The sequence below is a fragment of the Brassica napus genome, chromosome A1, assembly GCF_020379485.1.
Source record: "Brassica napus cultivar Da-Ae chromosome A1, Da-Ae, whole genome shotgun sequence".
NCBI lineage: Eukaryota > Viridiplantae > Streptophyta > Magnoliopsida > Brassicales > Brassicaceae > Brassica > Brassica napus.
The window spans coordinates 21,509,721-21,523,912 of record NC_063434.1 but is presented as its reverse complement, the minus strand read 5'-3'; the positions used below and the strand labels follow the sequence as shown (position 1 = coordinate 21,523,912).

Here is a 14,192-nt window from a genome sequence, read left to right as displayed (position 1 = left end):
TGTCGCATGAGTTCCTCCACAGTGAAACTGTCCTCATGAATACTAGATAGTGTCCTTGTGTTGCATGAATTTCAAATTAATATAGTAAATATTTTTGACTACTTTTAAAATTACTTATTCATGTATATTAAATTACAATAATTTATTATTTTTATAATTCTTTTATAAACTAATTTACTGAAAACTTGTAACAATTTACTGGATATATATAAAATTGTATATACATAAAAATCAAACATGAATTCATGATGAGTGGATATATTTTTTATCTGCAATGTCACATTTTTATTTTGAAGACTTGAAAGTAAGTATATAGAATTTATATTTGATTTGCAATATAATAAGTATGAAATATGTTTTTTACTGTCTCATCTTATTATCTAAGTGGTTGGCTAGATAAAACTTAAATGATTGAAACATAACTTACTTGAACAAGGAGTGCTAAACTGATGTTTCTATCTTTTACAATATTTCAGCCAATTTCAGGTAAACCAACATTTGTTTGAATTATCATAACTTAAATATCACTTTTGAAAATACATTCATATAAAAATATTGATTATTGTTTAGGGTTTAATATTTTAGGGAGTGAAGCTGGATTTAGAAATTTCTATAAATAACTCTTAAATTAACATTTATAAATTTCTATAAATAATTTTAAATAATTACTGAAAGTTAGTTTAGTTTTTTTTTCATCACAAACTTAAAGCATTTATGAAAATGGTAATCCCATGAAAGTAAATTTGAAAAATAGCAAATTTGTTGTAAAATTAGAATTTAATTATATAAGCCATTCTATTAGTTGGTTAGGTTAGTGTAAGAAGGAAAAAAACTCTTAATGAAAATCTTAAGGATAGATTGAAACATAGTGGTATGGTATATGTGTAGATCAAATGTAAAGTAAATGTTAATTTTATGGTGTGTTCATAGTAGAATATATTAAAACGTATTTTTTTGTGGAAAAGAGCAAAGTTTTTGTATACATGATAATGTTTATTGGGCTTTGGTGTTACAGTCATTTAGTTGGTTTTTAGTAAACCCTAAACCCAATACGTGGCACGGAACTGAAAGATCCTAGAAAATAATTTAAACAAAAACATGGACCCTAAGTAAGTCTCAACCGTTGGATTACATCTCGTGATCACAGAGATTGATGAATACAGAGAGAGAGAGAGATGTGAAACAAATCTAGAAATTCAAATTCTCACCATTAACGGCTCTCTCTCTCTTTCCCTTATTCCTTGATTCTTTGCTTGCTCACAGTGGCTTAACAACCTCTTCTTCTTCTTCTTCCTCCTCTTCTTCTTCATTCTAATTAGAGAATGAAGCACTTCATGATGCCAAGAAACGCCGTCGTGCGAGACACCGGAGAGCCGCAATCGCCGAACCCTAGCTTGACTAAATCCAAGTCCCAAAGGAAGTCAAGATCCGCCAAAGAGAACGCCCCGCCTCCCGATCCGAACTCGCTGCCCCCTGATTACAAGTCTTCTCCGGCGAAACTGAAGAGTCCGCTGCCTCCGCGTCCGCCGTCTGCCAATCCTCTTAAACGGAAGCTCATCGCGGAAGCTGCGTCGGATAACGGTGTAGCTGGGGTTTCAGATTCTGGCGTTAAGGTAATTTGAATCGCGTAGTGAGATCCTTAATCTTAGACGAATCGATCAAATTTCTAATTGGAGAAACCTAAGCTTCTACTTTTAGAAGGTTTAAAGTTTCATTTAGTCTTTGCTGCTGCTGATAGATAGAACTATGGACTGTACAAGCTAACCTCATAAGCCATTATCTTCGTTTTGTAGGTTATAGTCAGAGTGAAGCCTCCAAGCAAAGGTGAGGAAGAGGAGATGATTGTTAAGAAGATCTCTGCCGATGCCCTCACTATAAATGACCATACTTTCACTTTCGACTCAATCGCTGACCCTGACTCAACACAGGTAACTATTTGCTTGTCCTATTTACTCTTATCCCATGGTTTAACTACTTATCTTTCTTGTATTCTTTGCAGGATGAAATCTTTCAACTTGTGGGAGCCCCTCTTGTGGAAAACTGTCTTGCTGGATTTAACAGTTCTGTTTTTGCTTATGGACAGGTGATTATCATTTTTCAATGTGTTTCTTTAGGCTTGGATTGCAGTTTCTTAACCTGATGGTTGTGATTTTAACTTCTGAATTGAACAGACTGGTAGTGGGAAAACGTATACCATGTGGGGTCCTGCAAACGGATTGCTGGAAGAGCACCTGAGTGGTGACCAAAGAGGTTTGACTCCACGTGTCTTTGAGCTGCTCTTCGCCCGTATCAGTGAGGTGATGCTTGCTGTTGTTTACTTTCAGTCCTTTTTCATCTAGTTAAAGAGGCAGCACATTCAAGGGTTGCTTTTTTTTTTTTTATCTGCAGGAGCAAGTGAAGCACGCTGAAAGGCAGCTCAGTTACCAGTGCCGTTGTTCTTTTCTCGAGGTTCAATGAGTGGATAGTTTGTTGATTTATTTTGTTCTTTTCAGGATACTTATGGTTCTATTTCCTGTCTTTCATTGCAGATATACAACGAGCAAATAACAGATCTTTTGGATCCGAGCCAGAAAAACCTGATGGTAAAACGAACTTGCAACTTAACTCGAGTTACATTTTAAGAACAAAGAACTTGTGTTCATTTTTCTTAATTTATCTTGTACCAGATTAGAGAAGATGTCAAGTCCGGTGTTTATGTTGAATATCTGACTGAGGAAAACGTGAAAAATTTGAAGGATTTGTCACGGCTCCTGATCAAGGTTTGTTGCACCCTTTCATTTCATGTTCCTCTTGGGAAACTAGACCCTTTATAATCTGAAATATTTCTGGAGTAATTGCTCAAAACGTATACATGCACTTGGTGTGATACCATTCTTAACTTTTAACATATGGGGCGCGGAACTTTGCATTGTTAAAAAGAAAATGCGCCGCACTAGAGGAATTTGGAAGAATGTTTATTGGACTTTAATGTTTCAGCTTTGTCAGTGATGCTATGTAAATCGATTTACAATAAAACATAACTTCAAACAGCAAAGCATGTCAAAGTCTTACAGTGTAGGTAGTCTGAACTTTTTTGTTGCGCTGAAACGAGTATTTTAATAATATGCTTTTTAACTGTAGGGTTTGGCAAACAGAAGGACAGGTGCAACAAGTGTAAATGCAGAGAGTTCAAGGTCGCATTGTGTATTTACTTGTGTTGTTGAGTCACATTGCAAGGTGTGTTCTCCTTTTATCAAATTGTTCATATTTACTGTTTTTTAAGAATGGGGATGAGATGTTTACTAGTATTGTAGTTACTTAGTTCATTGTTTATGATGGGAAACCATTCCTAACAGCATTTTAATGTATAGCAGAATGCGGCAGATGGTCTAAGCAGCTTCAAAACAAGTAGAATAAATCTTGTTGATCTGGCTGGTTCCGAAAGACAAAAATCAACTGGTGCAGCAGGAGAACGGTTGAAGGAAGCTGGGAATATCAATCGATCACTTTCTCAACTTGGGTAAGTTCAGTTGTTGATCTGGCTGCTTGTTGATTGTTCTGTCTCAGTTTATATTGCATTATGTTTATATAGGGACTATGTTTGATGGTGTAGCATGTTTGAATCTGGGTTTTAATTACATTTTACAGATGTGATGCCTGAGTCTTAAACTGAGAGTGAGAAGCTTAGATAAATGCTAACCATAAGAGTTTTAATTGCAGGAATTTGATTAACATTCTCGCAGAAGTTTCACAAACAGGGAAGCAAAGGCATATACCATACAGAGATTCCAGGCTGACGTTCCTATTGCAGGAGTCTCTTGGTGGGAATGCAAAGTTAGCGATGGTTTGTGCGGTATCTCCCTCGCAAAGGTAAAATCCAGAACTCGAATTGCTCTATTTGAAATTATATCATTCTCCACTTAAATAAAGTTGCATCATAAATTGTAGTTGTAGAAGCGAAACCTTCAGCACCTTGAGATTTGCTCAGCGTGCAAAGGCGATTCAGAACAAGGCCATTGTCAATGAAGTGATGCAGGATGATGTAAATTTCTTGCGGGAAGTCATACGCCAGCTGAGGGTATGCATTCTTTTGATTATCTTATGAAACATAAATACATATGTTAATGCAAATTATAATGCCAACTTCGCAGGAGGAACTGCAAAGGGTGAAGAATAATGGAAACAACCCAGCTAATCCAAATGCAGCTTATGCCACGTCCTGGAATGCACGTAGAAGTATGAGTTTGTTAAGAAGTTTTGGCCTGAGTCATCCAAAGTCATTAGCCAATGGAGATGATGATGGAGATACTGAGATGGAAATAGATGAAGAGGCTGTTGAAAGGCTTTGTGCTCAAATAGGCTTGCAGTCATCTCCACCTGCCGAGGAGAGCAATCCGGACACGAGCAGAGTAGAGAAAATAAATCCATCCTTACAAACTTTGGCCCTGGAGGATGAAAATTACGAGAACTCCCACCTTCAGTCATCTGATGGCCAATCTACAGGAAAGCAGTTTCCTGAGGATACAGATGTTAACATGGAGGATGCAAGTTGCCAAACTGAGAATCACGAGGCAGTTACTATTAATAATGAGCCAACTGTGGAAGAAATTGGCATCACAGCAGCCGTGCAAACTATGGATCATGGTTCAAGTGTGCTGCCTCATTTGATAACCAATTCTCTTGGTTCTCCTATTAGTGACACAGACCACGACAATTCACTTGGCAAGGCGGAAAACATTCCATCATGCCAAGACTTGGTTCCTGGAGCTCTTGTTTCCTCGATTGTATCAGTAGCTGACGCTTTAGATGATACAGAACACTTCTCAATAATTCCTGTGTCACCTTGCCTCAGCTTAGATCCAGCAAGTGTTTCTCCTGTACTAATAACTCCCACTGAGAGTGTCTCTCCTAGGATTAGGAAGAGCAGGAAAAGCTTGAGGACATCATCAATGTCCACCGCATCACAAAAAGATATGGAGAGAGCAAACCAAGTAACTACTGAAATTATGGAACCTTCTTCCGCTGTGTCTACAAAGATGTTAAAACTACCTAGTGCTGCGTCTACAGAGAAAAGTGGAGCTTTTCCTGTGCCAACTAACCAATTGGCGGCTAGCCTCCACAGAGGAATGAAAATACTCGACTCCTATCGCCAGAGTACTGCTCAAAGACGGTCTACATTCGGGTTCTCCTACAAAGCTCTAGAATGCAAGCCTTCAACGGTTTTAAGCAAGGCTGATGTAGGTGTACAAACTTATCCCGAAGCTGATATAATAGCAGAAGAGAACCCAAAAGAAGTAGTTTGCAGTAAATGCAAAAGCATAGCAGAATGTGATGTCCAAGAAACAAGTGACATTTCAAATCTTCAGTTGGTCACTGTTGACAACTCAGAAAAGTCCAGTTTCCAAGTTCCGAAGGTAAAGATTTCATCTACACTAGTCTTGGTCGTTTTGCATATGTATAGCCTAAAGGTCTGATGGGAGTTTTCTGCCAGGCAGTGGAAAAAGTTCTAGCAGGGTCTATCAGAAGGGAAATGGCTCTGGAAGAGTACTGCACTAAGCAAGCTTCTGAAATATCACAGCTTAATCGGCTGGTATGATTCTAACTTAATGCTCTGTGTTTTGTTTAGAAACATATCAAGGGAACCTTTTTCTAATTGCCTCTGGAAAATTGAACAGGTTCAACAGTACAAACATGAGCGAGAGTGCAATGCCATCATAGGACAAACAAGGGAGGACAAAATTGTTCGTCTTGAAAGCCTCATGGATGGCGTGTTGTCTAAAGATGATTTCCTGGATGAAGAATTTGCATCTCTCATGCATGAGCATAAGGTAGTTTCCATTATTCAGAAGCTTATTGACTCGATGCAGACATGTTTCCTTAAATCATATAATGGCTGCAGCTTCTGAAGGACATGTACGAGAACCACCCTGAAGTACTGCAGACAAGGATTGAGTTGAAACGAGCACAAGAAGAGCTCGAAAGTTTCAAGAACTTCTATGGTGAAATGGGAGAAAGGGAAGTGTTACTGGAAGAGATTCAAGATTTAAAGGCGCATGTACACTGTTACACCGACACTTCTCTTACATCGTCTCGGAAAAGAGGTTCCCTGCTTAAGCTGACATACACTTGTGACCCTAATCCGGCTCCACCTCTTAATGCCATTCCTGAGTCAGTGGAGGAGAGTCCTGAGAAGACATTAGAACAGGAAAGACTTCGTTGGACTGAAGCAGAGAGCAACTGGATCTCTCTAGCTGAGGAATTAAGAAATGAGCTTGATACCAATAGGAAGCTAATGGAAAAGCAGAAACGTGAACTGGATACCGAGAAAAGATGTACAGAAGAGTTGACGGAAGCAATGCAGATGGCGATGAAAGGTCATGCACGGATGATTGAGCAATACGCAGACCTGGAAGAGAAACATATACAATTGCTTGCAAGGCACAGGAGGATCCGAGAAGGAATAGACGATGTTAAAAAAGCTGCAGCCAGAGCAGGAGTCAAGGGAGCAGAGTCCAGGTTCATAAACGCACTTGCGGCAGAGATCTCAGCGTTGAAAGTGCAAAGAGAGAAAGAGGCACAATACTTCAGAGATGAGAACAAGAGTCTCCAGTCACAGCTAAGAGATACAGCTGAAGCTGTTGAAGCAGCAGGAGAGTTACTTGCTCGACTTAAAGAAGCTGAAGAAGGATTAAAAATCGCTCAGGTACAATGCTAAAACATTTAATATCTCAAACACTGTTATATGACTACTTAATGTTTCTGTGGCTTGTGTATTCGCAGAAACGGGCAACGGACGCAGAGTATCAAGCATCAGAAGCATATAAACAGATTGAAAAACTGAAGAGCAAACAAGAAACTGGATTCAGAACTCTTAATCAACAACAAGGCATTGCAGAGTCACACAATCATATAGAATCGTTACATGGCGATGATATGGCTAAATATGATGGGCCAGTGGAAGAACCATCAGCAAGTTCAGGAGATGAGCAATGGAGAGAAGAGTTCGAGCCATTTTACAAGAAAGACGCGGAATTGGCAAAGCTTGCCGAACCTTCTTGGTTCTCAGGGTATGACAGATGCAACATATAAGTTTCGTTTCCACAACATATTGTTTTCTTGTAATGTGTATAGGAAAAAAAAATCAGATATTGTTGGGGTCTGATCTGATTTTCAAGTGTGGGAATTTGTCATTGTATTTCAAATATATCCTATAAACTCATTTTACAATGTTACATATGTGTGTTCTCATCCATGTCGCAAACCGATATTCATCAAATATATTGTTTCTCTATTGTGAGAAAAATATGTAATAGGTGAAAAACTTATTCCCTTTTCTTACAAGTTGAGTAATAACAATACATTACAACTGTAAATAATACATAAATTGTCCATAAAAGATTCTTGTCATTTTTATACATAATATGAAGAATTTTTTGTGTTGTTTTTGGGGTTTGAGAAGAAATCAACAGATGCAAAAGCAAAAAAGAAAGGATAGTAAACATTAGTTCCCACATTGTCTCTACTCCGTACCCATCACTACTTGGTTTCTGTATGTACAGAGAGATACAATAACAAACACCTTCTTAATCATGGCTCAAGCTTCATCTGTAGTGTTGGCTCAGAACCTGATAACATAAAAGAGATTATATTAGCATGAGAAGACTGGTCCTAAAGTTTCTCATTAGAGATTCTCGTTCTAAATATTTTTCTTACAGTTGTTGTTGCTCTGTTGTTGCTGGATATCTCCAAAACCCATCTGAACAATGCTTTGCAGATCATTTTCCCAGAATCCCTGTGTCTGAACATTAATCAGAACACATACATAAGGATTCAACAAGTCTGAGTTTACTATATGACATTAACTACTAACAACTACCTCAACTTGGACAAATCCGTCGCTCGAGGGAAAGTGAGTGTCTGAGAATCTAGGCATGTTCTTGGTAAGAGAATAGTATCCTCCTGATGGAAGTCTTTGCTCTGAGCAAGCCATTGCGTAAAGAGACTGCGTTAACGACTCCCCCTGTTGAATCATCTATACAATACAGATGTAACACGTTATTGATACATTAACATTCCGATAAGAGCAAGCAACAACATTGTATCATCGCAGCGTACCTCTGTGGATACAGCAGCATTAGCATTAAACTCCATCCTCGGATTTACAGTAGCCAGCTTCATGGACAAGAACTGAAGAAAAACAGACCAAAAGTATTTTAATTTCTGCATAAATTTTGACCAATCACAGCACTTTAAGAAAAAGAAAAAAACTCTAATTCCAAAAAAACGGACTAGAGAAATGTGCGGGTGGACGAAGCTACTTTTGTAATAGTTTGACTTTGGATGAATTCCTGATTCTCAAGATTAATATATATTATTTTTTAAAAAGAAAAACTCAGACTCTCAAGAAACATTGACATAGATGATCGGATCCTCCTCATACCTCGACTTGTCTCTGCAAGGACTGAACATAGTTGATAATCTCATCAAGCATGACAGCTTTCCCTGTGATCCGGTTACAACCAGGAACAAGATCCTGAAGCATTGTCATCCTCTCGCTGATCTTTTCTCTCCTCGCCTGATAATAATCAAACATCAACATTATTAAATTTGAACTGAAACATCGACACAAAAAAAAAAAAAAAAAAACAGATGTTTAGTACTCTTTCAGCGAGACTATGGCTATCGGTTGCCTGACCCCTTCTGGCTCTAACATGAATGTAGTCTTTGGTCGGCTTTGCATCGTCCTTATTGTCTCGTTTACTATCATCACACTTGTCTATTACGTTCTTACTGCTCCCAGCTTCATCCTGCTTGCTTCTCTTCCCATCTTTCGATACAACCTTCTCTCCTGAAACCTGATCACAAATCCGCAAATCCACGTGTCAAGAACATCACTTCCTAGAGTCAGAGCAAGAGAGATTGGTGAATTTTCAAAAAAACCTTTGAATGGGAAGCGGTAAGAGACGACGAAGCTGGAGAGTCCTTGCCGTTTCCGACAGGGATCGATTTTCTCTTCCTGGAGTTCGGTTTCGCTGTCGGAACTCGATCTGAATCTGGATCCAAGAGAGAGCTCTTGTTGCTCTCGCGATCGGATCCGAATTGACCCGGATAAGGAGGGAACCGGATCCCAGGGGAGAAGGACTCTTGAGGGTTGCAGAATCTGCCGAGGAGATCGCCGATGGTTCCTTCGTTGCCGTTGCCATTGCCAAAGGGATCGCTCTGACCCAAAGGTAAGTACTTTAAGGTTTGCTTCTCCATCTCCACGCAATTGACTGAGGTTTCAGATTTTCTGAAGATAACCCAGATGACTAATGAGCTTCTGAATCAGAAAGAAAGCTGCTTTGACATTGATAGATTTTCCGGGAAACTGAGAGATTTTCCGGGAAAGTTGAGATTTTTTTATTTTCTATGTGATTATTCTTCAGAATCCAAGTAAATGGCGATTATGAAGTTATACTTGGGAAAAGGATTTGAATTTTCCAGGAAAATGTAAGCAAAGAGGTTAACGAATTATGGGTACTGTTTGCGTGGAAAAGGAAATGAGAATGCAGAGAAGTAGAAATGAAGAAGAATGATTGATCAATCAAAGTGGGAGAGAGGAAAGAGAAGACGGTGACTTTTGTTACTGAGATGGAAGAAGAAGAAAGAGGGAAAGTAATGATGAGAGATTTAATTAAAGAAAATTTATAAAAAGAGTGAGTTTTACAGTTCAAAAGAGAAGAATCTTAGGTGGGTTTAAATTGTTAATGTGGGAACATTAGATGGTGGTGAAAGTTGTTAGGCTGCTGAGGCTGTCCTCTGTAATCATTGGAGTGAGAGGAGAAGATAGCATGTGCATGGCAGAGACAAGGAAAGTTGTGGAAGAGAAGATACAAACAAAAGGATAGCAAAAGTTCTAATTATCATGCTTAGTTATTCTTGGTTAACCGACTATTTTAATATCAGGAATATTGTAAATTAAATATACTCTCCAATAATTGACTTGAAGGTTAGCAGATCTTGAGTATGATGATGGCTTTCATTTGTTGTTAACGATCTTAAATGTGTATTTGATGTTTTATATTTCTGAGTTGATTTATAATGTGCATCGAGTATATGTGAACGAGTATGCTTGTGTGTGTGTTTTTTATTTTTTTTTGGCTCAAGTTCAACTTTTTTTCTTTTTTCTTGTAACATCTCAGGTTCAACTTTTCATTATCCAAATCTAATGATAACAGGATTGATTACAACTTTACAAAATTTTCACCCCACATATAATACTGGAATCTAGTATCACCAAGAAACATTTAGAAGGATTTTATGCTACCCGAATCAATCTGATGTTACATTTTTCACCACTACGAAAACAAGAACATCCTACTACCTAGAATGATCTTGTCTCTTACACCACTAAATTCTACCACTAATTACAAAACATATCCTTTGCCAACAGACACCAATAATGAGAATTCTAAGAAAATACATAGTGAATGGATCTATTAATTTGACTTTTAGGCTCTGCCATTGCTTGTGTGTGTTAGATACAAATAAATTTGTATTTCCGTTTTTAGATTTTTTGAAGTACAATATGCATGTCCTGCCCAAATGTTGTGGAATGCATAGAATATTAGAGTTTAAAACTGATATAAGGCGGAAAAACAAATTTTCATTCTCAGATCGAAGAACCTATTCTAGCACTTGCTGAAAGGCTTTCTTAAGTTGATCTAGAGACGTTATCAAGTGTCTCTTGCACATGAACAATCTTTTACTTAAATCGAATCAGCAACTATCTGTCTATGGGCCTATGGTCACACATACATGAAAAATTAGCTTCGAGATTTTACTCGTTTTTCAGCACATGTAAGAAGAACAGACTTCTCTTCAGAAGGTGGTGTATATATAAAGAAGTAAAGATGTCTAGAATGGGAATTGTCACAACTAGCAAAAATATTTATGCTTTATGGGAATCTCTAAGAAAAACATAACTCACAATTGAGAGACAAAGTTATAGGTTTTGTGAAAACACTCTTTTCTCAAATCCTTGCCGATTGATTTTAGCGGTTTCTTTCTGCAACATAGAAATTATTATGGCTATATATTTGACCAAGATGAAGTTTACACAATGAAACCAGAACCTTCTTGCATCTTTGATGGTTATAGATGAGACAATGTGTAACGCCCTGCCCGTCCACAGCTAATAGGCCACCCACGCCTGCTCACTCGGCCCGTGATTCTCATTATATTCCAACGGTCGGTGCGTTATTTTTCCAAGATCCGAAAGACTTGTTTATTGACCATGCAATCACCACATGACCTTCTCCGGCCTCACTTCACACGGTATCGCGAATCACTTTCTGATAGGTCACCCATCCTTGCACTACTCCAGTTCAAGCACATTTAACTCTGGAGTTCTAAACAAATGTGTGACACTGTGATGGAAAAGGTAAGTTAACTTTGGTGACATAGGTAGCCAAATAAATTCACTTAAGTCTTTCCATATATCATAACTCGGAATGTTACAATTCACCCACTCTTAAAGAAACACAACGTCCTCATTGCGCCCCACGATAGGTCTCAAGACGCCTCTCGGCATATTGTGATAAGAATGGTGTTACAAGACACTTGACGGCACCATACTCTCCTCAACAGAACGGGGTAGTCGAGAGACGAAACCGAACACTCTTGGAGATGACCAGAAGTATATTGAAACATATGAAGGTACCTAACGTGTTATGGGGAGAAGCTGTTAGGCATTTCACGTATCTGATTAACCGTGTTAGTACAAGAGCTCTTTAAGGCAAGACGCCGTATGAGGTTTTGCGAGGGAAAACACCTAATGTTGCGCACCTGAAAGTGTTTGGATGTATCTTTTTCGCTAAAACAGATACAGTAGGAATAAAGAAGTTGGACGATAGGTCTAGAATGCTAGTTCACTTGGGAACAGAACCGGGTTCTAAGGCATATCGCTTGTATGATCCGTTGACTAAAAAAATAGTTGTGAGCCGCGCGTTGTCTTTGATGAAAGTAAAGGTTGGAACTGGACAAAAGGTGGTCCAGTCCAAGGCGATGGAGGTGAATCTTTCTCGATCACTTTGAGAAAGGATGCAAGAAGTAATGAGAACGAGGTGGAGAATGAAGCAGAGACATACCCTGAGACTGTTCATGAAGTTGACAGTGACGATAATGAAAGTGATGGTGGTGATCAAGAAGAACAACCCCAACTAAGAAGGTCGACGAGAACAAGTAACAAACCGTCTTACCTTGAGGATTATGTGCTTATGGTAGAAGCAGAGTGTGAACGACTTTTGTGTATAATTAATGATGAACCTTAGGTTATACTGAAGCTAAGAAGTTAAAGGTATGGATTGATGCTTGTGAGGATGAGATTTTTAGTATAGAAAAGAATGATACATGGTTTCTTGTCGATTTTCCCTTGGGAGTAAAACCTATAGGTTTGAAATGGGTGTTTACGGTTAAGAGGAATGCAGATGGTAGCATAATCAAGTACAAGGCACAGTTAGTTGCAAAAGAATATGTTCAGAAACAAGGTATTGATTATGATGAAGTCTTCCCACTTGTAGCTCGCATCGAGACCATTCGTTTGATCATTGCTCTAACAGCCTCAAAAGGATGGGAGATACACCATCTTGATGTTAAAACCGCATTCCTCCATGGATATCTAAGAGAAGAAGTGTTTGTTACTGAACCAGAAGGTTTTGAAGTTGCAGGCGAAGAGCACAAAGTTTATAAATTGAAAAAGGCTCTTTATGGTTTAAAGCAAGCACCTAGAGCTTGGAACCAAAAGTTAAACAAAATCCTGAAGGAGTTTAGCTTTCAGCGCTGTTCTAAGGAGCCATCAGTATATAAGAAAGAAGAGAAAGGCGGAACACTCATTGTCGCGGTATATGTAGACGATTTACTTGTAACGGGAACATCATTGGCGCAAATTCTTCGTTTTAAAAAGGAGATGGCAACAAAGTTTGAGATGAGTGATCTAGGCAAGCTAACTTATGACCTTGGGATTGAGGTATCTCAGGATCATAGAGGTATCACTTTGAAACAAGATAGGTATGCTCGGAAAATAATGGAAGAGTGTGGGATGGCAGCTTGTAATTCAGTCTCTACACCTATGGATGTCAATGTGAAGTTGTCGAGATCAGCTGAAGAGAAGAGTATCAATGAAACGATTATAGGAGGAGCATAGGATGCCTGCGTTACCTACTTCATACCCGACCAGACCTAGCATTTAGTGTTGGTGTCTTAAGAAGATACATGCATGATCCAAAGCAATCCCATGGAGCAGCATTGAAGCAGGTGATGCGCTACATGCGAGGAACTCTCTCTCTCTCTCTCGGACTTATCTACACACGGTCTGAACAGATAAAATTGATAGGTTTCAGTGACGCTTCTCACAATGTTGGTGTTGATGATGGAAGAAGTACTACATGATATGTTTTCTATCTCAATGCAAGTCCAATATCATGGTGCTCATGTAAGCAAGAGATAGTTTCATTATCCTCTTGTGAAGCCGAGTTCATGGCGGCAACAGAAGCGGCTAAACAAGCCATATGGTTACAAGATCTTCTAGGAGAAGTTATCGGCCAAGCAAGCAGGAAAGTGATCATACAGGTTGATAACAAATCTGCAATTGCTCTGTCCAAAGATCCAGTATTTTATGGACAGAGTAAGCACATGCATAGAAGATTTCATTTAATCCGTGAATGTATTGAGAATGAACCAGTGGAAGTTGAGCATGTTGCCGGGTAGTGAACAGAGAGCTGATGTATTGTCAAAGTCCCTTGGAAGAATAAAATTTGCAGAGATGAGGAAGCTGATTGGTGTTCAAATGGTGGAAGAAGATGACTTCAAGTTTAAGAAGGAGAATGTTGGTTTGATAAACTTGAAGCTAGCTTGAGCTGCAAGCTATCCTAATCACATTGAGATTTGGTTTGATAAAGTGATTAGGATATATTTGATTGTGGTTATCCATATAGGATTAGGAATATATGATTCTATATAAGTAGATACCGACTTGTGGTTATACTTATGAGTTTTGTGATTGACTTTTATATTGTGATTTCGAGAGCTTGAATGATTGAATAAGAAGACGTCTTATTGATTTGTGTGTGTGTTTCTATATTTGATAATCAAGTCTTGTGAAACAATACTTTCTACAACCTTCATTTTATCGCTGGAACCAAAACTAAAACAAACTGAATATCCAAAAGTGAATC

At 38.5% G+C, this 14,192-nt stretch overlaps 2 protein-coding genes across 3 annotated transcripts; one reads left to right on the top strand and one right to left on the bottom strand.

The window, feature by feature from the left end:
• Window positions 1-1,148: 1,148 nt before the first annotated feature.
• On the top strand, window positions 1,149-7,211 carry LOC125576514 (kinesin-like protein KIN-12B). Of its 2 annotated transcripts, none has more exons than XM_048736759.1 (16): window positions 1,149-1,613; window positions 1,794-1,928; window positions 2,000-2,083; window positions 2,172-2,297; window positions 2,389-2,448; window positions 2,529-2,582; window positions 2,667-2,759; window positions 3,121-3,216; window positions 3,351-3,499; window positions 3,700-3,849; window positions 3,928-4,057; window positions 4,131-5,393; window positions 5,471-5,569; window positions 5,655-5,807; window positions 5,879-6,682; window positions 6,760-7,211. In XM_048736759.1, the coding sequence occupies exons 1-16, from the start codon at window positions 1,323-1,325 to the stop codon at window positions 7,066-7,068; spliced, it is 3,996 nt and encodes a 1,331-aa protein (XP_048592716.1). In that variant the 5' UTR covers window positions 1,149-1,322; the 3' UTR covers window positions 7,069-7,211. The 2 variants fall into 2 exon arrangements, with proteins under 2 accessions (XP_048592716.1, XP_048592718.1); XM_048736761.1 differs by having other exon boundaries at window positions 1,150-1,613; window positions 3,354-3,499.
• A 110-nt stretch (window positions 7,212-7,321) lies between these two features.
• LOC111215930 (transcription factor bHLH77) lies at window positions 7,322-9,787 on the bottom strand. The gene is made up of 7 exons (XM_022720160.2): window positions 8,920-9,787; window positions 8,640-8,834; window positions 8,420-8,554; window positions 8,095-8,166; window positions 7,856-8,011; window positions 7,693-7,777; window positions 7,322-7,604 (listed from the first exon to the last, which is right to left on the bottom strand). Exons 1-7 carry the CDS (start codon window positions 9,235-9,237, stop codon window positions 7,567-7,569), a joined length of 999 nt encoding a protein of 332 aa, XP_022575881.1. The 5' UTR covers window positions 9,238-9,787; the 3' UTR covers window positions 7,322-7,566.
• Window positions 9,788-14,192: the final 4,405 nt, after the last annotated feature.